General features: G+C 40.3%; 1 protein-coding gene across 2 annotated transcripts in view; it reads right to left on the bottom strand.

Annotated features, from left to right (window-relative positions):
* csmd3b (CUB and Sushi multiple domains 3b) overlaps positions 1–25,872 on the bottom strand; it is a 493,867-nt gene that overhangs the window by 111,656 nt on the left and 356,339 nt on the right. For both annotated transcript variants that reach the window (XM_088329348.1, XM_088329349.1), the window contains exons 13-20: positions 21,667–21,849; positions 21,189–21,515; positions 19,550–19,744; positions 16,900–17,038; positions 14,582–14,769; positions 13,831–14,019; positions 3,073–3,189; positions 2,789–3,004 (exon numbers count right to left, since the gene is read on the bottom strand). In XM_088329348.1, coding sequence (XP_088185474.1) covers positions 2,789–3,004; positions 3,073–3,189; positions 13,831–14,019; positions 14,582–14,769; positions 16,900–17,038; positions 19,550–19,744; positions 21,189–21,515; positions 21,667–21,849 — 1,554 coding nt within the window. The remainder of the gene's footprint in view (positions 1–2,788; positions 3,005–3,072; positions 3,190–13,830; positions 14,020–14,581; positions 14,770–16,899; positions 17,039–19,549; positions 19,745–21,188; positions 21,516–21,666; positions 21,850–25,872) is intronic.

Here is a 25,872-nt window from a genome sequence, read left to right as displayed (position 1 = left end):
TTTTCAATGCCAAATTCAAGCACTTTTTAAGGGAACAGGGTGTCATATTTTGTGCCCCCTAGAGGTACAAAAAAACCCACGACTAAGTTTAAAAAAATATATTGATTAAATACTAGGCAAAAGTACATTAAATATTATACCAATGTTAGTTTTTATAAAACAAATAAAATAGGTCGAAAATAAACTTTGAGACTTTTTGTGCTTAAGGGCAAAACAAATAAAACATGATTTGAATTGACTAAATGCTAAAACCAAATTGAGACATGAATCCAAAACATAACAAGGGAAGGTCCTAAATTAGTACAGAGAAGTTTTCATTAAGTTGCCCTTTGAAATGATGCTAGCAAAGGGCGAGTCAGATGTCTTGTGACACTGGCGAGTGGACATATCAGCCGGCACCATCTGGAACGAAAGGGAAATTTCCCGAGTGCAGGGAAATTAAAATGATATAAGTCCCCATTTTGTTTTTTTAGAAAAAAAACAGTCATACTGTCATGTTGGCCAAGGCAAACAAAACCTTTTTTGTGTTCTTTTTGGTTGTGTTTTCTAACCTGCGCTGATTTTCCAATTGAAAACATCAAACCTCATTATTCATACGTGCTAAGCGCAATCTGTTCTGAGAACTAAGTCACCCTGGACCTAATTAAACCAAATTTGGACTGCACTTCCGCCCCTGGCTGCCGACCAATCAAAGGTGTACCCGCCTCTTTCAGAGTTAGCTGGGACAAGATCCAGCTTAACCGAGGCCTTAGTCATTGTAAACTCCAGAGGAAATCGACGGATGGATTCCCGTCTCTGTCGCTGAGCTTGGCTTCAACGTAGTAAATGGTTTTGGAGGTGATTTTTGGTTCCTATATATGATTGGATGCGGCTGCTTGAAGTGGTTAAAGGTCGGGATCTGAAGTACTACATTTGGGCGCCAGTAAAGCATATGATTATCGATATTGTTGGTATTTATTGGGAGTGCCTTGACACGAAACTTAACTAAAGACACTGGAGGAGGGCTAAAGTACAACTGGGTAAATATTCACAAAATCAGTTTAGTTTTTTGGAACTTATAAATCACGAAAAAAAACCACACACAAAAATTGGTATTTATAAAGTAGTTGAGATTTAGATTAGAACTTGACAAGTAGAATGGCCTGAGGTTGTTCAAGCATCTGCATAGGAAATAATAGCATCAATCAAGGTGTTCGTTCCGATAAAAGATTGGATTTGGCTGCTTAAGGCAGTCAGTGGTCGGGAGCTGCAGTACCAATTTGACTGCCAAAGGGCGCGAGAGACCCCACGAAAGCAGACAGCATGAGAAAAGTCCATAAGAAAGTAGATGTTTATTGTTGTGTTGGGTTTTATTTGGGTGGCCATGACACGACACCTAGCTAAAAATATTCACGGAGGCTTTAAAGTAGCGATTTGTAAAATTTTATGAAAATATATTAGAACCTATAACTCATATGCAAACAATAATAAACCAATATGGAATTACAAAGTAGTTTAGATTTAGATTATATTTAGATATTATATTTAGATATTATATTTAGATATTAGATTTAGATATTATTTTTAGATATGAGTTTTAGATATGAGTTTTCGATTAGATTTAGATTAGACAGATTTGAATTGGACAGATTTCAATTAGATTTAGATTAGATAGATTAGTTTTAGGGGTGAAAGTTCTGAAAAAAAAGGGGGAAAAAAAAAGAACTGGTTGGGCGCCTATAATGGCTTTACCCGTGTACTGTTCTTATTGGGCTAGCAGTGATTGAGTTAATTATGAGTAATTATAAACCACTCTACATGGTCCTTGGATAACAGTGTTGCAGTGTGTGGTGTGAGGCCAGAATTTCCATAATCATGAAAGTGTCAGTCTCCATGGCAACCCTATAGGCAATTGATGAAATGAACAGACAAAATGTTCATGAATAATTCTCAAAGAATATGATGTTACTGTACATTTGAAATTGGTTGTGCATGCAAATTTAATAGGTTATCAACACAGCACTGAATCCTACTTCGGAACTAATCAACAGTTGGGCTTTATTTTGCAAATACAAATGGATGGTTTCCTTCCCAACACTGGCTGTGAAGGCGTACGCTTGAATGCCACACGTTGTTCGGACCTACAGTGACTAGCAATTGAAAATTAGACATTGCAAAAAAATTGGCCCTTTGTTCTCTCAGGCTAAGCCAACTGACAAAGTGCAATAAGTCACAGTTTAAATGCACCTGCTCTGTGATGGGCTAACAGGTTTGTAAAAGCAGAAAACTCTATGAAGACTGAAGAACACACCAGGCAGGTCCGGGATAAATTGGTGGAAGCGTTCAAAGCAGGAATGGGATTCGAAAAGATTACCTAACATGTACACACCTAATGTATCGTACCTGCATACCTTCAGTGTTCTTTCAATGAAATGTTATTTTGCAAGCAAAGTGCCCTTGTGTTTATGGAAAGCAATGTTTAGATATAATAAAAAAGGAAGCAGCGCAGTACTTAAAATGCCTCATTTCATAAGAGGTTGTTTTTCTCAGAAGTTTTCTTGGAAACGAGTATTTTCAAGAATCAGTAATTTTCAACTGTTTTTTACCACACAATGGTAAGAGCTAGAAGCATTCTGTCTTTGTGATGAGAGATGAGGGTTCAAGCTTTCTTTTGATTCGCCCTCTGCAAATATAGATACAAAACTACATTTTCTGCAGGCCTTCAAAAATTAGCCAGAATTGCAAAAATTGTATGGCACTGGCACTTCCCAATTGAGAGATTTAAAGGGCATATTTTGAGTGACTTTACCTGTAAACGTTATGTTGAATCCCTCGTAGGAAATGGAGAAGTCAGAAATAAAGCGCAGTTGGGCTTTGAAGTTGCCATAGAGGCCGGCGTTGATGTTGCTAGGCAACTCGCTGCCGGTCAACCGTGCCAGCGGTTGCAAGAAACTCCCATTTTCCGTGACCAGCAGGTAGTCGTGTTGGTCCTCCAGGTGGAACGCGTTGAACTGAAACTGGACGCCTGTCGGAAGCCGGGAGAACAGAAGCGTCAAGTCGGGTGCCCTTTGCAAACGCTCGACTGATTCTTGCCTTTGCTGTGGCTGACTTCCACGGTCCAGGTGCAGTTGAGGGACGACAGGTAGCTGTCCGGGTAGCCGGGACTGAGGATGGTGCCCCAGGGGCCTCGGACATCACCGCCACATAGAGCTGGAGGGATGTGAGGGTTGGAGTGAGATGTACACATGAGCATTCTCATACATAACAACTTATTTTCCAGTCTTTTTCTTCTTTTAGTTGCTGCTAAATGTAATTACACTTCTTTTCATTGCACTTGTTACGATGCACCATTCTCTTCCATTCAAAAACATTGCACTATTATTATATCTTCGGCCAATCTCTAAGCATATATATATATATATATATATATATATATATATATATATATATATATATATATATATATATATATATATATATATATATATATATATATATATCCTCATTAGGGTCGCGGGGGGGCTGGAGCCATCTCCGGGCAGTGGGCAGGGGACATCCTGAACTGGTTGCCAGCCAATTGCAGGGCACACAGGGACAGACAACTCATGCGCTCATTCACACCTAGGGACAATTTGGACCAGCCAATTCACCTGAAATGCATGTTTTTGGAACGTGGGAGGAAACCGGAGTGCCCGGAGGAAACCCACGCAAGCATGGGGAGAACATACAAACTCCGCACAGGAAGACTGGAGCTGGATTTGAACCCACGACAGGTTCCCATGACATGAACTGTGCCGCACAAGCGCTAACCACTGCGCCGCCGTGCTGCCCACGAACAATATAATTGTTACCAGCCATTATTGGTTACAGCCCGTTTTACGTCCATTATAAGGCAAATTGATTTTGTTTACGGATTTTACGGGGCATAATGACCTCGAGTTGACCCTACAAGAAAGGGGGGGACCTTTCTGAAAACAAAGCCAGCATTTAAATTGTGCATAATGATGATGGGCTTGCTCCAATCGCTCCGTCTTACAGTCCAAAAAGTGCCTCTTTGTTGCAATAACCATAAACCCTCAGCAGAAACAATTAGCTCCAAAAACTGTAATTCCGGCGTCGTCGCTGTGCTATATGGTCGGGGAATATCAGTTTGCGGGAAAAGGACCTGGTGAAGGACCGCAACAACAGTAGCACAATTTTAAAAAATAAAGAATATGGTAGTTTCTGGACCAGAGGTGGGTAGTTATGATTTACATTTACTTAATTGCATTTATTTGTGTAAGTTTTGGAACATTTTGTACTTCTGTGAGCACTTTTAAATCATTATACTCTTACTTTAGTAGATTTTTGAAGAAGAAACTGTTTGATCACATTACCCCGATTTTAGCTAACCTGCATTGGCTCCTCGTTAGCTTAAGATGTGATTTTAAAGTTCTGTTGGTGGTATACGAAATCATGCATGGACTTGCTCCCTCATATCTTTCAGATTTAATTTCCCCCTAGGTTCCAGTACGGAGCCTTCGCTCTGAAAATGCTGGTCTACTAGTAATCCCAAGAGCCAAGAAGAGATCCGCAGGTTAGAGAGCGTTTTCCATTCGGGTGATTATGAATGTTCTTCCCCCTGAGATTTGATCTGCAACCTCAGTGGAAATGTTTAAACCTAAGCTTAAAACACACTTCTGCTTTATAGTATATGAATAACCTATATTTTATGTTAACACTATCATGGGATGGTGTCATATCTATCTATCTATCTACATTGGTCATATCCCTCAAGAGGGGTGATCGACAGCAAGACAAACACATACAATTACAAAAAAAATAAAAGGAAAAAAAATAGCAAAAACACACACAAAAACCCAATTGCCCAAACACCCAAACAAGTTAGGCACGTCGGCACCTAAGTTGGACATGCTTTCGTCCCTCCAGATGAAATGGGACACCAGAAAGCGGAAATTCACTCGGGTCAGGGTGACACAACACACTCTTTTGTTCAACATCAGGGCCCGACAGCTTTCACTGGTTTACCCCTGCCGCATCATACAGGTGCCCAGCCCATCCTTAAGAACGCATCCACAATCCCACTATCCTTTCACAACACCTCTCCACTACTTCTTATCACCAACAAGAGCTCAAGCTTCCATTATATTTAGACCTCTTTCCGATGCACTTATAACACTATCCATCCACGTCAATCGCGGTCTTCCTCTTGGTCTCCTTCCATTTACTTCTGCTCTGTAGATCCTCTTCAACATTCGCTCCTCATTCATCCTCTCCATGTGTCCAAACCAACCGAGTATTCTCTTATCAACACGCTTGCTCGGTTCCACGACTACTCCAGTTCTGTCTCTCAATAGTCTGTAATAAAAGTTTGCAATACTCTTTGTGATTAAGGGCTTTACAAATAAACATAACTATACTTGACTTGACTACTTTTAATCCGCTACATTAGGCTACATTGAACCTGTTATATAAATATGTGCATTCCTCCTTCTCTCCCTTATCCCCTGAGAAAGGATCTAACTCAGAGTCGGGGTGTGTGCTCAAAGCCCCGCCCCTTTTAAAAGAGCCGCGCAGGTAGGCAAACAAGCGTGTGTGTTATCTGTCATGGACCCCAAAGGTAAAAAGAGAAAAATATCTGCACAGAAATTTAACTTATATGGCTCTTTCAACATTTTGGGATTCTGTCCCCAGGGCTATCTTGTTCTGCCTGCCGAGCCTGTTAAAAAAGTAATGGGGCTTTAAAGGTGTTGGTCAGTGTTGGATCCCTTAACAACATGGGTCGTAGGGTCACCATTTCCTGTGGTGTGTCTTGGGCAAGTACAGCCTGGTGCCACCCATCCCTCTGGGCCTAATTCCTTTCTTGGATTTATACCATTCTTGTGATTTTGTTTATTAAAGACCTTGAATTGACCTTGATTATTTGATTTTATTTTAAATTGAATATCATTTATTGTCGATTGAATGGACTTTGATGATTTGAATGTTAGTGAATGGAGAAAACAAGTTTTTGACAAAATCTAATTTTAACTTATTTACAAGTATGGATTTGCGTAGGCGTGCGTGCGTGAGGGTTTGTTTGTTTTTTTACCTGAAGTTGAACCGATATTTGTCAAAATTTAGAAAGTTGTACTTTAGGCCTCTGGAAGTGTATTCAGCTAGGTACCGTGTCAAGGCACCACCAATAAATACAAACACAATCGATTAACCTCTGCTTTCATGCACAAGCGGCTCTGAAGCTGCATGTGGCCAAGGGGCTCTTTGGCACTCCTTAGGGGCTTCCTGGCACTTCTCAACAAACCACGGCACCAACAACCTCGCTCAAGTAGAAAGTAATGTCGGTCATTATGCGTGTAGTACACAGGCTATTTTATGTATGTAAACATATTAAACCGGAACAATATTGACTACAGGTGAAGACGTAGAGACTGTTTCACCTATCAGGATGTAGATCAAACTGCACTAGGCAAACCAGTGTTTCTGTTATCGTAAAAAATGTGTGATAATGAAATGAAATCAAAACCATTTACACATGTCATTTGTACCACTGTTGGTCTAGTGGTCAATTGTCAGTGCTTAGTATCAGACCTAAGTCTGATTTTCGTTGTAAACGATGATTTGCGATTGTGGTCAGCGGCATTTATCGACAGATCAATCATTCCACCCATATATACTCATCTCATCTCATTAGCTGTACCGCTTATCCTCAGTAGGGTCGCGGGGTGCTGGAGCCCATCCCAGCAATCATCAGTGGGCAGGGGACACCCTGAACTGGTTGCCAGTCAATCGCAGGGCACACAGGGACAGACAACTCGTTCGCTCATTCACACCTAGGGACAATTTGGACCGGCCAATCCACCTGAAATGCATGTCTTTGGAATTTGGGAGGAAACCGGAGTGCCCGGAGGAAACCCACGCAAGCACGGGGAGAACATACAAACTCCGCACAGTAAGTCCGGTAGCCGGATTTGAACCCACACAGGAGGTTCCCAAGACCTTAGAACTGTGCCGCACACACGCTAACCACTGCGCCGCCGTGCTGCCCACCCATATATGCTGTAAGTCTATAAATAGCCCAATGGATATACTACACGGATGAAACGATTATACGTGAATAAAAACGGTGAATCTTACTGCTGTCTCAATTGCATGCGCCTTATAGTCCGGAGCACCTTATGAAAAAAAAAATATGATGAAATATATGACGAAAGACTATTTTTGGGGGAAGCGCCAAAGAGTACGGAACATATGTTAAATCAACCAGACAATGGGAACGAAAACACACCCAAAGCAGCTATAGCATGTTACAACTCTAACTGGTTTTCGGCAAGACACTTTCAGTTTGATAAACATAAGTAGTAGCGAGTTGTGTGAACGAGTCCACATTACACACAAAGGCACAAACCCAACACTTGCACTCTGACACTAGCGTGCACGCTGCTTTTCACTGCCGCATTACTTATTCATACTATGCCGCCAGGAAGCTGTGAATATTGAATGCTGAGCCGGGTGAGAAATTTGGATTTTGATTGTCTACTGTTTTTGTTTTATATTGTTTTTGTTTTCAATGTCTACTGTCACTTCCAATGTCTATCTGAGTTTTGTTTTCTAAAAAAAAAGAATAAATAAAAATCCTCCGATGATACATGAGCTTCATGTTGAGTGTTATTTGTTTTGAGATGTGTTTTTTCACAAGTCTTCAGGCGGCGATTGATTTTGTCATTACAAAAAACTCCCCCACACAGAATTGTAATAACATTTAGTCCTCTATGCAGGAATGTAAAACTCAGTTTGGTTGTGGGGCCTGATCCAGACTGTTCACATGCAGGCCGGATCAGTAAAATAATGTTGAGCTTCGTTTTTCAGTATTATGCGTTATCATTCAGCCTACATCAGTGACTTACCCTACATATTATAATCACGAATGACAAAGAATACTTTTTTTGAACACATTTATTTACAAAATATGGCGAACAAAGATGTTCATGTTTCCAAGTGAATGTGATAACTAACGGGTTTATTTAATCAGTTGAGTGAATGCAGTTTTACACCTGAACAAAGTCACTACTCTATACAAACTCAACACTGAGACCATTTGCATTTATCTAAAAAAAAAAAATCAAAACTTTTGATAAAAATGACATCGAGACTCGCTTATTTTTACAATAAGTTTTTAAAGAATTCATTTTGCAGAATGAGTGGTCAGGGGCAGCGGCTGAGTGGTGAGCGCGTCCGCGGCACAGTTCTGAGGTCATGGATTCAAATCTAACTACCATGATTCCTGTGCAGGATTTGCATGTTCTCCCCATGCTTGCGCAGGTTTCCTCCAGCACACCGGTTTCCTCCAGCACACCGGTTTCCTCCCACATTCCAAAAACATTCATGTCAGGTGAATTGTCCCCATGTATGAATGAGTGAATTGTCTTTGTGTGCCCTGCAATTGGCTGGCAACCAGTTCAGTATGGATAATGGATGGATAGAAGTTTTGAGGGCCCCTGTTTGTCTAAAACATGGGATTTAGCTTAATATAAGAAGCAAATTCCTCCTGTTCTTATCCATCTCAATGGGTGGCCATTTTGTGACTTGATGACATCACAGTTGCTCAGATTTCAGCTAACAACCATTCAAGGCTCAGCTTCTGACTCATGTTTGGCCATTAGTGAGCCATTGGCAGTTTCTCTCGATGGCCCTTTTAAAATGGCCGCACCCATTATTCAATATTCAAAATTAAATTGTATTAGGTGTGGGCAGCACGGCATCGCAGTGGTTAGCGCATGTGCGGCACAGTTCTGAGGTTATGAGATTGAACCTTCCTGTGTGGAGTTTGCATGTTCTCCCGGTGCTTGTGTGGGTTTCCTCCTACGTTCCAAAAACATGCACGTCAGCTTAATTGGCCGGTTCAAATTGTCTCAAGGTGTGAATGAGCGAGTAAATTGTCTGTCTATGGGAGCCCTGCGACTGTCTGGCAACCAGTTCCGGGTGTCCCCAAGATAGCTTGGATGGGCTCCAGCACCCCCACGATCCTACTGAGGATAAGCGGTGTAGATAATGCATGTATGTGTTTTAGGTGTGGCAAATAAAAACAACCCTATAACAATGGACTTGTGTGAATGAGGATAATATCAAACAATTTCACACCTGTTTCAATGTAACCTGTAGTAAGGGGAAGGCAGGTGAACCTGTGCCTCAATCGTCGTCACATAAATATGAAATTTAAAAAACATATCAAATTGTTGATAATAATTAAGAAGCACTGGGTTAAGGTAAGACAAAACCATTTTTTTTTTCTATGCTCTCACGGCTTACTGCTCACGAATCCCGGACCCGCCAGGGTCGTTGGGGCACCACTTCGTGTGGTGTGTCTTGGGCAAGTACAGCCTGATGGAGCTCATATCTAACCAAGGCGTTTTTTTTTGGGGTAGGGGTTTCCTCCCCCACATGAAACAGGTAACTAGTAGCAGGAAAAGCCTCTTGTTCTGACTCAGATAGAGCACCTTCATCATTTGCACTCTTTTTTTTTTCAGTGTTAAGCATCATCTTGCTCTTTGGAGACTAGATTGTAAATCACTGGGAAAAAAATGATTTTGTTCCGAGATTTTAAGTATCACATTGTACAATACGCATTACATCATTTGTAGCTTTTATATTTTTGTTGAATAATAAACTTTTTGATGATGACCTTGCTTCCTTTGCTTTTGAAAAATATTAAAGGCATAGGTACTTTCAATACTGCACTTTTGTAAATGTATTTACAATTAAATAACGTGCAGGAATATACAAATATATACTGTACAATCTTTTAAGTCGCAACAAAGAAAAAAAATTAAACAAATGACCTCGAGTTTGAAGTAAAATCTGAGAAACATTAACTTAGATTAAATTAAAGTATTCATGCATGGTGCTAATTACAAAGTATCACACTCACTTTGTTCTTATTCTTATGAATTGACAACACTATATTTTTAAAATGGTGAAAAAATTATTGGTTTCAGTACTTCCATGATTTTAACAAAGTAAAACTGCAATCAATGTTCCATTTTATCACTGGAAGTTTGTGATCCATCTAAGTAAAAAAAATGATTTAATAGAGAATCATGTAATAGATAAGCCTATGTTTACAAGGTAGTGCAAAGTTTTGGAAACACATGGCGTCAGTTTATATATTGAAATCTTGCTCTGCCAATCAAATGATAAATAAGATGTAGGTTAATTTGTCTGCAAATATGACTGTGCCTCACCAGAAACGAACCGTACTGCAAGTCACCGATGTATAGAAATATTAACAGTTAATATGGCGTAACACAAAAACACTCAAAATTAATTTGAGATTCTCATTGAACGGAAAACGATTCTCAATTTATGGTGCTTAGCCAATTAACAGTGCTGTAATACATAAACCCTGAAAGTTTACTGTAGACAGTTTAGCCCAACGGCACTTTAAATTGTACTGTAAGCGTCTAACGGAATTTTACTGGATACGTGGCACATAAAAACTTTTGAAATTCATTAGAGGTCCATTTACTATCGGTGCTTGCTGTAAAAAATGGATTGAAATATTGTATAATACAGTGCAGAGTACGGAGCATAGAAAAGTTGTAAGTGTATTAGTGGTGCACCACGCAAAACAATTATGAGCTTAATGGAAGGTTAACAAGGGCCAAATGCAAAAGAGGGTGCATGATACATGATTTTGTGGCCTCACATTAAGAATATACTTAAATTTTTATTGAGTGGGTTGCATAAACATCGAGTTCAGTGGATATGAGCAGATTACAGATTGTTTGCTTAAACACTATATTTTATTTATTTTCTAACCCACAAAACAGTGCTTTTTCAGAAAATTTGTCAGTTTACACTGAAGTTCAACTTAAACAGTACTCCAACTTTTTATTTTATTTTACTGTTGTACTTGTTCTTCTGCTGAATTATATCTAGGGTAATCTATAGCATATTTTTTTGTTGAAATGTTTTATTTTTCTTATAATTTATTTTACAAAAAAAAAATAATATAATGAGTCTAAAATGAATGCTATCTATTGCTATCTATGCTTTTATTGAAAGTGCACCACATAGACTTCATTTATAGATTTATAGAATGTGAAATATGTTTTAGTAAAATTAATTATATTAAATTGAGTTATTTTGTAATAAAACAAATACAGGTTGAAAATGTAGTGAAGTAAGAATTATATTCCTTAAAAAATAGCCATGTTGTCTGTGGTTGGGACAAGATTGTTATTGTTTTATTTTTTTCTTCATAGCTGGTCTTATCATTTTTTTAAAACTTGCCCTAAATGATAAATAAAATAAAAACATTTTTCTAATACGACAAATAATTCCACTCCTTTCAAGTATTATTTTAAACTGTAATTTAAATTTCTACTTTTAGTTAAAAAGATACATGAGAAAATATTTCAACTAGACTGCCATATCAGATCATTTTATTCATTTTAGGGATTCCTTTTTTACTATGGCAGAATGTTATTTACCGTCTTCCGAACAAATCAATGAAATAAGAAAAATGAACTTAAAATTAGCAAAAATATTTACCATTGAGACAAGAGTTTCAAAAGTGGGCTGCATCGTTTGAGGTGTCCTTCAAAAAGTTCCTTATTTTCTCCATTTAGTTTTTTTTTTTTTTTTTTGGGCTCTTTTTCATTTCGTAAAGGACCTGCACAGCATGCACTTACTTTTACTCATGGAATTATTTCGATGACTGCTTTTTACTTCTACCTGAGTAATAATTTCCTGAAGTCACAATACTTTTACTTGAGTAACACACTTTGGCGCTGCAGATTAACTTGATTTGAGGGACTGAGCCAGAATTAAACCACTTTGCTTCGGGTTTACCTGGGGCCTAGACCCCTAGGATTGGGCGTTGCGTAGTATGCTAGAAAATGACATGTTCGTCTCTGCGTTTTTCTTTGTTTTCTTTCTGTTTCTTGGTGTAGCCTACAAATAGTGAAAGTAAGAAGGAGCCTTCTTATAGTACAGTCCAAATGCCATTCCAAACCCCGGAAAAAAAAAAAAAAAAAAAATCAATCATGCGCATCTAGGCAATGCATGCACATGCACACGCATCATGAACTAGCCAACAGAAGCTGTAATGCTGACAAAAGCCAGAAGATGGCGGCTGCGAGTAAAAAAAATAAAATTAAAATCAAAATTCTGTACACCTCCTTTAAGGATCTGTTCAACTTTTATGATCTATTTTAAAAACAAGTTTTAAACCGCTTTGTTAGATGAAACACGGACCATATTGAGTGTTTATAAGCTGCATTGCTCGTATAAAGAATGACACTTTACACCATAGAAGGTGTGAACGTTTATTATTGTGTGTGGTGTGCAGATTGAGCATTTATGGAGGTGCGTGACAAAGACACACGATGAAAGGTAACCGAGTGCAGCGCAGAAACACTGAGTGTTTAAAAGGGGCTTTGACATGCCAACATATTGAACCTTTACGAGTGCTGTGCATGAAACCATCATAAAAATGCACTTGCTTTGTAGAAGCGTAGCAAAGGTCGGCGAGCACACAAACTGTTCTTATATTCTATTACTTGCTAAAAAGTTTTGCACAGGATTTACAGTTTATTGCAGCGGCGGGCCGTCTGAGCCCATAAGGCTGTCTCTACTTGCCGAAAAAACATCTCAATTATGTGATGTTGATTTTATTTTGACCACGAATACTCATTAAAAATTCCAATTTGTCCGTCAGCAACCTTTTGTTGCTTTTCCAGATGTGTGCTTTCATATTTAATGGTGTGGTGTTTCGTTAAAGATGTCTCCAAAAACCTGAAAGTAGAATATTTTCTATTCAGTATGCTCAACTGAGTTTAAAAAGCCTTTATAAAAAATAAAAAAAATCTGCCGTGCCTTTCAGTTTTATTTGACTTTTACCACCGATGTTCTGGGACTCGCAACACATTAGAGAGAACAAAAGAGAAACTAGGGGAAAGAGTGGTGATTGATTTCATGCTCGTTCCCCGTGTTTTTGTTAGTGTAGCCTGAAAATGGTTAAAGTAAGAAATGTCTGGTTTCAAATAAAGTCCAAATGCCAACCCAAACTCCCAAAAAGACAAAAAAAGAACATTTTATTCGTACTTGAGGAATGAGCTAAGTCAGGCTACAAACATGACTTAAAGCCTGGAGACAGCGGCAGAGAGTAGCCCCATTTGAAGTTGCGGAAACCACCTTTAAGCGTTCAACTAATTTCATTTCAGCCATTACTTGTTACCAGGGTCAGATATCTGACCAAAGGCCCACACGTTTAGCTCTGCAGGCATAAAATAAGTAAGAATAAAGCTGTTGGTTTAGCCAATCAGATTTTAAATTGGGGGGGACAGGACCTTTTAGAGAGCCAGGAAAACGTCAGTGGTTTCACAAAATTTTCTTGGCTCGAGTAGGGTAATGGAAGTATCACAACAAAAAAGGTGAAGACAAATATCCCCGTGTCCACTGCTTCTGTCGAGAGGACATTCTCAACACTAGATCAAAATAAAACTTATGTTAGAAATGTGACAGGACCGGCTAGACTTTAGCATTAGCTCCAATGGCGTTAGGGAATAACTTCTTAATGGAACTGAAATGCGCAGATAATCTTTACGACAGAGTTATTGAAATCTTCTTGAGCTGGATTTTGTGCACTAATAAACATTTTGTACGGTGAGTATTGCAATTTGATGTGGATATTGTTGAGTTTTTTTTAATACGTGTTCTGCAGTAAATATTTTATAGCCATGAAATAGTCATTGAAAGTTAGATTGATTTAGTTTACTGAGTACCTAAATGTGAAATGCACGAACCTCCACTAGTTAATGGATAGCACAGAGTAAAACATGTGTTCCTTACCGTCGCAGGTGGGTAGGGCATGACTCCACCAGTGGTTCTTCTCACACACAAGAGGCTCCTCATGGCTCAGCCTGTAGCCCGAGTCACAGCCAAAAGACACGGTGGATCCGATTGAGAAGTCCTGCCCATAACGGATCCCGTTGACAGGGATGCCGGGGTCCAGGCACGAGTAGCTGTCCACCGTGACGGCTGAAACATTAAAAACTTACGGTGAACACCAGCAGAATACGTGAGAAGGAGGTTTTTGCTGCAAATGTAGTGTTGGTACTTATGTGTTACACAGGCTCCTGGAACACAATTAATTTTCTCAGTAAAAAAATACTGGAACGTGGTCTAAAAAATATTGTAACACAACTGTTGTTATATACGGTACGTTACAATGATCCACACCGTTTTGAACACGGATAATGAATAATAGTGTGCTCTGATTGCTGAGTAATAAGTAAGTATAGTAATAGGAACGAGATACTTGTTTGTGTATGAGAGTACAGTGGTATGTCTCAGAGTATAGTAGTCAGTGAATGAAAGTATAGTAGTGTGTGTGGGAGAGTATAGTAATGTGCATGAGAATATAGTAGTTTTTATTGTATAAAAGGGTATAGTAGAGTTTTTGCATGGGTATGTCAGTATCTATCAGAATAATTTTGCATGTGTGAAAGTATGATTTTATATATGAAAGCAAGTACAATTTACTTCTCAAACTGCCACTCTTACTTAAATATAACGTCGGTTTGAGATACAAATTACTCACTCTCATATAATATCTTGAAACCGGCGTTTGAGCGGCTGTTGTCGGTGGTAAAGAGCAGGTAGAGGAAGTTGCTGCTGCTAAACAGGAACTGAGGCACTTGCGTGCCATTGAAGGAGCCCACCAATGGAGACAGGAGGTTGGGGCCGTCATGGATCTCCAGGAAGTCGTAACCCAGTTCTGTCTGGAATCTACGGGGAGAGATTTAGAGCGCTGTCATCCAGGGTATTTCTGTATATTGGCTCTTAATGCATTGCTTGCATAACAGGTGAATGACGGTGAGCACAAGTAGTAGCTCTTTGTGGGTTGAAACTAGAAATTATAGTGAAAAAAAGTGAAGCAATAAATTGAAAACATGTAGGTACCAATATACAGTGCCTTGCACGAGGCCTAACCTTTTCACTTTTTTCCATATTTCAGACTTCCAACGAAAACAGACAGTCCCCAACTTACAAACATTGAAGGTACGAACAACGGTAGATACAAACAATTATTTCGGGATGTTGAAAAATACTCGGACATTGCTGTACGTTAGATTTTGTATTGTGCACCTGTTTCCGAGTACAGGACAGTACTTTAGTGCTTCTTTCCGGTGTGTGGTCGCGCTGTTAGAGGTCACCCAGTCCACCCGGAGGAAAAAAAATCCGCTTTCTCTTCCTAGTTCGTGTGTAAACATACTATACTGTATCGCCAGCGCGCTAATAACTTTGAAATTTGTATTGTTTATTATCTCGTGCATCCATTCATTATGGCTGGTGTAAAGTGTAAAGAAGAGGCGAGCCGTTTCTTTTGAAATGGAAGTGGAAATATAAAGCTTGATGCGGTTGAGAAAAATGGTCGGGTCGCTTTTTTTTTCGTCCACGAGCTAACACAGAGGTGGAGCCCATCTTCCAAAAGTAAGGTAAACTTCACTTTATCTTTATAGAGCATATTATTTCATCAAACGTTTATTTTTCAGTACAAAACAATACAAGATACGTATACAAGTCTTAAACATACTTATATAAACCTAGAAGCATACAAAATACAGCACTAAAGCCTCTTACGAACAACTTCAACTGACGCACGATCGTCCGGAATGTAAATTGTTTGTAAGTAGGGGAGCGTCTGTAGGTATAAAAAACTCTAAATATTGAAATAATTTCTGACAATCAACATCATGCGAAACACAATCGTGAAAATAACCCAAAACTATTCAACATTTTATATTGCGCTAACAATTAAAAACTTCGAAAGTAGAGATTGCAAAACTATTCAAAACTTTTGAGTGAATACTTTTGACAACCTCCAATCACACCCTCAAGTCCTTTTGGGGTCCTTAAAAAGTTTGCATGTATTGAAACAGAAATATTTGACCATTTTACCTTTCAAAACACCTCAGATTTCTACAGGTTTGATGGTGACTATTTGTGCACAGCATTGTTCAGATCTTTCCACAAATGCTCTGTAGGATTAAGTTTAGGACTTAGGCGTGGCTATTCTTTGCCTTTATATTGTAAACCATTCCATTGTAGATTTTGCTTTATGTTTGATAGTGGGGATGGTGTTTTCAGGGTGATTTGCAGTGTTACTCTTGAACCAAATGTAACGTAAAGTTCAATATTGGTCTCATTTGACCAGAGCACCTTATACAAAAAGTTGTTTGTGTCACCAATGTTGGTTTTTATGGTATTCTTTCAGAAATGGTTTTCTTCTAGCCACTCCACATAAAGGGCAGATTAATCCATAGTACGACTAATAGTTGTCTTATGCAGATTGACCCAACTCAGTTGTGTATGCCTGCAGGTTATCCAATGTGTCCATGAGAATTTTGGTTTGCCTCTCTGATAGTTTTCTCGTTCTTTGGGTCAAATGTTTGAAGGGATGGCCAGGTATTGTTTGCTTGTTTTTTAGTTGTGTTATGCTCTCTTACTATTACTTCAACAGTGTTTTGGGAGATTTGTAATTTTTGCGAAATCTTCTTGCATCCCATTCTTGCTATGAACGTTTCCACAACTGTGTCCCAGGCCAGCCCGTTGTATTTTTTGGTCTTCATAGCGCTGTCTATTCACCAGTGCCTCCTCTGAGCCCATCACAAGGCAGGTGCATTCAAACTGAGACTTTGTGACACACAGGTGTCATTGTTGGAGTCAGCGGGCTGAGCTGACAGAACAGAGGGCCAATATGTTTGCCACGCCTAGTTTTTTCATAAATGTAAGTAAACATAAATATAATATAAAATGTTAAAATAATTTGGCTTCAACTTACAAATGTGTCTCACTTGTATTTTATTCTGAAAAAAATAATCCCAGTGATAATTTGCTAAAGTGCATTTGACCCACCTTTCAAAACTGACTTTAATGGATCGTCCAGGTTCGGACTCAATCACCCACTCGCAGCTGAGGGAATCCTTGTAATAACCGGGCCACCCTGGGGACAGAATCACTCCGTTGGGGGCTGAATAGTGTCCTCCGCACGGAGCTGCAAGAGGAAAAAAGAGGTTAAATTGCAAATAGGACTGCAACTAGCGACTATTTCAATAGTCGGCTAGTTAGACTTTTAAAACAATTGTGAGGTAACTATTAATTTCTTCTTAAATTTAGCATGGTGTTCATTTAACTTTATTACAAATAATAATTAACACATGAAAAATTAGTACAATGAACAATACAGCTTTTATTGGACATACTAATACGTATCTAAAACCAATTAGGCACAGTGCTTGATAAGTAGGGACATAAATCCATAATGAACCACTGTCCATTTTCTACAAACAGGCAAATAAATAATACATTAAAATGAGGTAAATATTTGTATCCCTGTATACCATGAAGAGGCTCTTTAGCAGCAGTAGAGCAGTAAATAAAATAAATACGATAGCCATTTTGTTCAGTACATTCAGTGTTCAACCGCAAAGTATGTGACAAAAGTACTCAACGATTTGCAACAGTTTGAAATCAAATGGTTTTCACAACTGATGTTTGTTCTTCGGACTGAATGCATTTAATTTCAAATATGTTTGTCAGGCACAGTCTGGCATAATGCTCTTTTTTCATAGCCAAATATTCGCGTATAAAATGTCTACGTGCATGTCATCAAAACCCCATTGGTTTGAAGGTTACTAGAATCTTACAGAGAATCTTACAAACTTTGTAAGTAGACCTTTTTTTGTTTTATTGCTAAAATACTTTGGTACGTGTAGTTGATGTTGACGCAAGCAATTTTGTATGTTGATCTTACCACTCCAGAAATAAATGCCATTCATTATTGCGCATGCGAGACTATCATCATAGATTGTTCAAATGCCTCAGTCTGTTTGAAAAATGTCGACAATAAAAAGCATTCATTTTTGTTGATAACACCAACAATTCGTTACAGCCATAATGGCGAGGTCAAGCCAGCTGCCAGTCCTGTTGCAGGAGCTACATATGTTTCCTCATGAGGTCCTCCAACTGCTCCAACACCGCAGTGGACAGAAGCTCCTTCTGATCTCTCCGGTGCCCAGACGGATTTCCGCGCTGCCTCTCTTGGTTTGTAACAGAACTAGGAGCTTACCCAAGAGGCACCGAGGCAGCAGATGGGTAGTGGCGGAGTTGCTTTGTTTCGTGACACTAAATCATGCTGTGAAAATGCGAGTTGGATAGACCCGATCTGACGAAAGCGCAAACCCAAATATCCTTCTTGCCTGCAGCTACAAACTTTACCCAAACTGCTCACTTTTCAGCATTGCATTTTCTTTTTATGTGTATGAGAAAAACATACACAAGTTCCTTTTTTTTCTGGATTATAAGGCGCACCCAAAAACAGCAATTTATATGAGGACAAAATTGGAAATGTGTTATCTTGTTTGTGCAAACATCAATCAGTCTGATCCTGAACCTGCAATGGTCACTGCACCGATTCTTTATCACCAGGCCACATGGGATATGGATGGTTGCGCCCAATTGCATTTGATTAAATGCAAAGGGAATCAAACCCAAATTGCAGCAGGGGAGCACCAAATTCTAGACAGCGAGGGATACAAACGTCACATGAAAAAGGCACAAGGTCTTATATCATTAAAACACTATTTTATATATGTTGGATTGAAGTTTGTTTTAAATTTTCTTAGCTCAAACTGAGTATGAAAAGTGAAAAACGCATTGCATGCCTTTATTTATATATTTCAGGACAACTGAATTACTTTCCCCACTGCCTCTATTGTCATTCAAATCTGAGAAAGAGCCGGTGCATGTTGCAGTAGGCCGGAACCGCACGATATACATGGAAACAAAGTATCTGCAACTACAACATACAGTATATCTCTGCTGCAACTTAAGATAGTTCTTACTATCAGTACGACCAAATGACTGCCCACAAAGCCCTTAACGTCATTTCAGTTCAGAATCTCGTGTGCTCCGTAATGACTTTGCGAGTCGGCAGTACAACGGACCAGTTTAATGTCTGACAATATTCTCGTGGCCCGGACCAATAGTAACAACCACATTGAGCAGCTACGACTTAAAGAAGTGCAATGATGAGATAACACTGAATGCATTTTCATGTGTCATTTGTATCCCTTCTGGTCTAGTGGATGAAATCTGGCACACTCAACAATCTAGGTTGCATTCTCATTGTATCCAATATTAAGCAAGTGTATGCAAATGAGATCAGTGATATATTGCAGCTGATCAATTAAAGTGCAAATAGGGCACGCTTTAATCTTTTGTGCATCTCAGCCCTTACAGTAGATTTAATTCCAGGCGCCTTATAGTCAAATGCACCTTATATATGAAAAACGATATCACACAAGTGTATTTTTGGGGGTATGCTTCATAATCCGGTGCACCTTATAGAGCATAAACTATGATCCTTTGTAGAGTAGACATGAGATGACCGAGCTACAGTCCTTTTACAGAATAAAAAAGAAAGAAAAACAACCATATATTTCCAAAAACATTTGAAAAAAAAGAAAAACTTTGAAGGGCATCCAGCCCCAAGTGAACATTTCACCTTCACATTTGGGGATGGGCCCGCTCCACATGACCTTTCCTCTCTCCAGCTGGCAGGAGATGGTCTCGGTTCCTTGGGTTTTGATGAAGCCGTCTTCGCACACCACAGAAATGGAGCTGCCCAGTTGGAAGCTGTCTCCGAAGCGCCGGGCGTTGATTGGAATGCCGGGATCCGGGCACTCGTTGTGGCCGAACGCTTCAGCGGTGAAAATTTACAAGAGGACATGGAAAGAATTGAGATTGTTATTGGACTGCGTTTTGAATGTAATGAGATAGTATAAAACTCAGATTTTACAGCCATCCTGACTACTGATTAAATTTGGAATCATGACTTGGAAACGTCGGCCTTGAAAAATAGGTTCCCTTGTAATATGTTCCATATTCCGACAATTGCTTCTTTTGCCGAGGATTTTTCCTCAAATGCCTTCTCGATTGTTCGGGTGGACTCCAGCAAAGAAAATCGGGCTGCTGATAAAATCCACGCGAGCGAGCTTGCCTTGAGGCACACGGTCCGCTTCACCGCATTACGTGTCGGTCAGGTCCCGCCTTTGCAACGGTGCCTTAAAGACAAATGAAACGAGTGTAGCAGCTTGGACAAACATCAAATGCTACACGAGTGTTTATGAGCTAGTTGGAGGAGATACAACGAAGAGAAATGCAGCGTAAAAAAACAAACATATTCCAAACCAAAATGGTTTTGTGTAGAATAATTGGGTTTGATCAATTGATCCAGTATGTATTAACTTAGTTACTACAATGCAAAAATGTGTTCAAGAAACATGTTAAACGGACCGTGACAGAACAGTCAAAGCTGAGATAATTGGAAAGCGCTATCATCAAAAAAAGGCTTATTTTTTAAATATTTTACTTTTTTTCATAGTGATCGTTCTGGCGGGCAGCACGGCGGCGCAGTGGTTAGCGCATGTGCGGCACAGTTCATGTCTTGGGAACCTCCTGCGTGGGTTCAGATCCAGCTCCAGACTTCCTGTGCGGAGTTTGTATGTTCTCCCCGTGCTTGCGTGGGTTTCCTCCGGGCACTCCGGTTTCCTCCCACATTCCAAAAAATGCATTTCAGGTTAATTGGCCGGTCCGAATTGTCCCTAGGTGTGAATGGGCGAGTGAGTTGTCTGTCCCCGTGTGCCCTACGATTGGCTGGCAACCAGTTCAGGGTGTCCCCTGCCCACTGCCAGATGATTGCTGGGATGGGCTCCAGCACCCCCGCGACCCTACTGAGGATAAGCGGTGTAGATAATGAGATGAGATGAGATCGTTCTGGCACTCGAACCTGATATACGCCATCTAAAACCTTCTGCATTGTCATGTTGGTGTTGTCTGTGTATTGCCTGTTGATGCCCTTGCAACATCCATTGAAAAATGAAAGGGGGATTGCCTCATGTGCGGCTCCTTCTCAGGGTTTTTCTTCATTTTCTTAATGCATCCGTTTTTGAACTCTTCCTTGCCCTCATGTAGGTTTCAGATCAGGGGACGGTAGTATGTAGTCAGTACAGCCCTTTGAGAATTGTTTTAATAAAGGGCTTTACAAATAAACATGCCTTGAACTGATTATTGCTAAATTCTGAGCCCACCAAAAATGTATACTAATAATAAGAATAAGAGCAAACACAAGGTCAATCACATACTGCTATAAGTGATGTTGAAGCCTCTCCCCGACATGGAGTGGTCGGCTTGGAACTCCAGCCTTAGTGTGTTGGTGTTGGAGGTCAGATGCGAGGGACTCTCTGCGCCTGAGAACCGTCCCACCACGGCGGCGTCTCCCGTCTCACCATCCTTCACCGTCAGTGCATCATATGGAGCCTCCAGGTCGAAGTCGTTGAAGGCTAGGTGGATGCGCGATCCGAGTTCCGACTGAATGAGCCAAACGCAGTTCATGTTGTTGCTGTAACCTTCAGGGTAATCCGGGGAGAGGACAGTCCCAGAAGGCGCCGTGAAGTTGGACATACAAGGGACTACACGGCAAAGGGAAAACACAGAAAACCGCTTCCTGTTAAATATTCATGGTCCGGAGGCGAGAGAGGGGTGAATTTAGTCGCCGCAGCAACTGCTCTGATTGAATGTTATCGGTGTGGCGGCAGGCGGCGAGAGTTGGGGAATACTCACATATGCAGATAGGGATGTTTGCCGACCACTGGTTGTTGTCCTGGCAGGAAATGGTCTTCTCCCCGATGAGTTCAAAGCCGAACTGGCACTCGAAGCGCAGGATGCCGCCATTCAGGAAGCTGTCACCTTCCCTTATTCCGTAGAGGGGTGTCCCAGGATCACCGCAGCTCTCTTTGTCTATTTCTGAAGAAAAATGGATTGCATTACCACAAGTGAGTCGATATATATTAGGTTGGTTTTTATTTTCAGACTTTTGATTGTTCATCAGCAAAAGCCTCAATATGGTGTAAATTCATTAGAAAAAAACTTCGTGTGAAGTTTCACATAAAATAGACACATTTAAAAGTTGCCCCATAGCCATTTTGTACACTAGTCTAATTGTGTGTTCCTTGTATATAGGAATGATTTCCTAAATGGATATTTTGACACAACAAAGATTAGCAGTCAATTCAAAGGTCTTTATTGTCATGATACTAAAGTACAACAATATTAGAAGGCTTCTCCTTTCAGTGCAAGAACGGAATTCAGAGGGCGGCTGGCCAGCTGCATAATGATTATTATACAACCGTTCCGAATGTAGCGGATTCTTACAAGTTGTAGTCCAAAATCATCCGTTACATGGGTAATGGACCTGGCAACCTCCTAATTGCCTTCACACATACAATCCACGGAGCACCCACTGCTGATCGACATTTATTTAAGCTCTTCTGACTCCGCTCAATGTACCAGGCTATTATGCCCACCCAGCACACAAAACCCTCCCTAATGTGCCCCCGTGATAGCATATGCTGAGTGCTGTCTGCTTTGCACGATACATTAATATCAATGACAATTACGTCAATTCAATTCAAAATCCACAAAGCAGTGAACAAGTGATAACCGAAGTGCAAAGCAGTGAGGGTCTCAGTAGATCTTGTTTTGTTTATAAAAAAAAAATAGGCTAAAACTACAGCAAAAGGAAAACGAAAATACACAAAATCAGCAAAAGTACTTGACAAGAGGAAATTCATTTTTACAGAGAATGAAATGGCCATTTTAAGCGGCTAAGATCCAAATACACTTTTAAGTGACTAAACTGTCTGAAACACAGCCTTGCAGGAGCACTTATCCCTGTAAAGCATTTGCTTTCATTTCAAGGTCAAAGGTAAGCACAGAAGCATTGAAAAGATTCACAGACAAGTGACAAACACTCTCTAAATCATCATGCCAAACAACACTTTCCTTTCTTCCTATCTCAAAGAGTCAAAACGAGCACTTAATTTTGGGTTTGCCACAATTACATGTCTCCGTCCCACAGTTACTTAAGATTGTTGAGGCACATTTTGACCTTCATTTTTTTTCATAAATAATGGTTTCAAAAACAAGGTGCAAAAAATGTCACAGAATAGTGTAAACAAGGATACAGACGTATTTATATTTGGTGCAGACGGTGCTCGGCAGAGAAAAGTGAGTGCAACGCTGTGAGTTATAGCTCCGCCCACCCCTAAAGCTTACCCAATCAAATTGCTCTGTGTGCTTGGATGGCTGTTTATTTGTAGTTTTTCCCGTGGGGTTTCATCATGAGGTGTCTCAACAGTAAGCGAACATTGTTGAATGAACGTCCATATAAAGGATTCCTCGTGAGAAGCCTAAACGGGGTCTGTTGGTGTTAACTGTAAACCAGGGGTCAGCAACCTTTTCGGTGCGGAGTGCCACTTTCAAATGTCCTTGTGAATCCGTGTGTCACACCAAGATTAAGGACTCACACAAGAATTTTTGTATATCCAACAGAGCTGTCATTTTACACCAGTCTGAATATACAACATGGATATATATTGAAATTGTATAACTAACCAATTTATCTTTCACTATTCTTGTTCTTCAACAAACTAAAAAATGAATGTGAGCAACTTGTAGAAAGGCCTGTAGACATCCATTATTTCAACTACTCTTCATTAACAATGAACTACAATCAAAATCAAGTGATATGGACAGCTACCATACCATTCGTCAATAAAATCTTATTTCAAAACTTGAAACACACACACACACCTTTAATATATTCGCCATCAGTAAATGGTTATCCGTGCTTTGCCTTGCAGTGAGCAATTTGATAGCTTGCTTCAGTGGTGGCGTTTTTAGCAGTGACAAATGTTTTCAAGGTCTGTGTTTGTTTGCCGTACTTGGACACAACGCGTTTTAATGTCTCTGCCTTTCCAGAATCATCCTTTAATCCATGTTCATGTTTCGTCTCGTAATGACGCTTAACACTCGACGTGTGAGGTACAACGCTCTCGAGGCATAATGCACAAACAGCACGGTCACTTTTTGCATAAAGCCTCAGTCCACGCTGGCTGAAAAGAACAATATTTTTTCGCTGGAGGAGCTGTCGTGATTCGTTCATTTACTGCACTCCGGTGTTTCTGTGGGTGGGTTAAAACACGGATCTTTCCTCTTTTTGCGAGACGCGGCGCAGACACACAGGAAGCAGAGGAGGAGGGGCGCGACCTTAAAGCCTCTAAGTAACACGACGCACAACTGAAGATGTCTAAATTTCATCTAAAAATGAGCACGAAAAAAAAAAAAAAAACATTGTTTTGCCGTGCGCTCGCGTGTCACTGGTTAACCTCTTGCGTGCCACTGCTGGCACGCGTGCCATAGGTTGCCGACCCCTGCTGTAAACTGTAGTGAGATTGTGCTCTTTATATATTCGACTAAACCGCTCAAATTAACATAGCGTGTTGGCTCTGCACGGACACAGCTCGATTCCGTGCTATCAGAATTGAAACTTGTATGGAAGAAATTTGTATGATCAGAATTGTATCTCCAGTTCATATGTACTCATGAAAACAGAAATATCTGGCTCGCGAACCATAGGTTCACAACACCTACGTCTCTAAAAGTGCTTTTTTTCATCTTCTGCATTTTTAGGAGAGAAATCACGCCCGGAAAGTGAAAAAAAAAAAAGTAAAAGGTAGGTGGGTAGAGGGGATCGGTCGGTAGGGTTTGTGGTTGAGGATTTTTTCTAAGGAGAGCTGCAACTGAAACAACTTTTAACGAGGTGGCACGCCTCCTATTGGACTCCGTGTTGGTAAGTCGCATCGTGCATGACTGTTTGGAGCATTTTGAGCAGGCAAGTGAAAAAGATGCTCGTTAAAAAACACCACGTTTATGTGAGAAATCTAACATAGCACTTCTTTTGAGTTGGGGGGTAAAAAAGCTGAAAGAATAAATACATTATCGAGGTTGGAGATAAAATGCAGTTGCCACAGGCAACATAGTCCAATGTTGTTGCTAAATCCAATAAAGATGCACATATAAGGTCCATAAATTTTAGCCATTTTCTTGTTAACTTTGCAACTAATGTATGAGGGTAGTTTATAATACTAGCTAGAAGCGCCACTCAAATAGTTTGTAGACTATAAATGTCTACAGGAAGCAAACACAACATGAGAGGAATTTGCTGCAGGGTCAGCTTACCGGAAGAATGCGATTAGAGGTTGGGTGAAGAGGTGAAGTCAAATATAAATTGGACTGTTGATGTGCAGGGAAGTTTGTCCAAACAGTCCGCATGTGCTTTGACGACTTGAGAAACGCATTCAATCAGGAACTTCAGGGATATACAGTACCTGTATGTAGGCAGGGCTCCAGGACAACCAGCTCGCTTATCCTGGCCGGGCAATCCATGTACAACTAGTATCGTAGTTAATCTTTCCGGCAAGCATATTCTGATCATAACCTGTATGGACTGATACCAGGCACTGCAAAGCTACTTAAGGGTGTCCCGTTTGGTGACCCCTATAATGTGAGCTGCAGACTTAAGGCCCGGTCACACAGCCTTTCACGGGCGTATCGAGGCTGAATCACGGCCAGAAATCTCTGCCCGTGAAGCAGACGCGGTGGAAAATGTGCAAAATTGGCTAAACCCGCTGTTTACCCGTGGTATGCCCGCAAAACAGACGCCGGTGACTGTTCCGCGTCCTTATCGCGGGTAACCGCAGCTGCATCGCGTTTGACCGTGCTTACACGCGGTGCACACGCTAATGCACCTGATAACACCGCGATACAGGCGCAGAACAAACGTGCTATGACCATGCTCCACCCGCGATTACCCGCTAAAATTTCGCGTCCTACCCGCGTGTAACCACGTCTTGGCCGCGGCTGTAGCACGTCGTTCCGCGTCTGTACCGCGTCTGTACCGCGTCTGTACCGCGTCTGTACCGCGTC

This window comes from Urocampus carinirostris, chromosome 2, assembly GCF_059441175.1.
Source record: "Urocampus carinirostris isolate Australia breed hairy pipefish chromosome 2, RoL_Ucar_1.0, whole genome shotgun sequence".
Lineage (NCBI taxonomy): Eukaryota > Metazoa > Chordata > Actinopteri > Syngnathiformes > Syngnathidae > Urocampus > Urocampus carinirostris.
The sequence above is the reverse complement of the archived record's forward strand: the minus strand, read 5'-3'. Positions and strand labels throughout refer to the sequence as shown.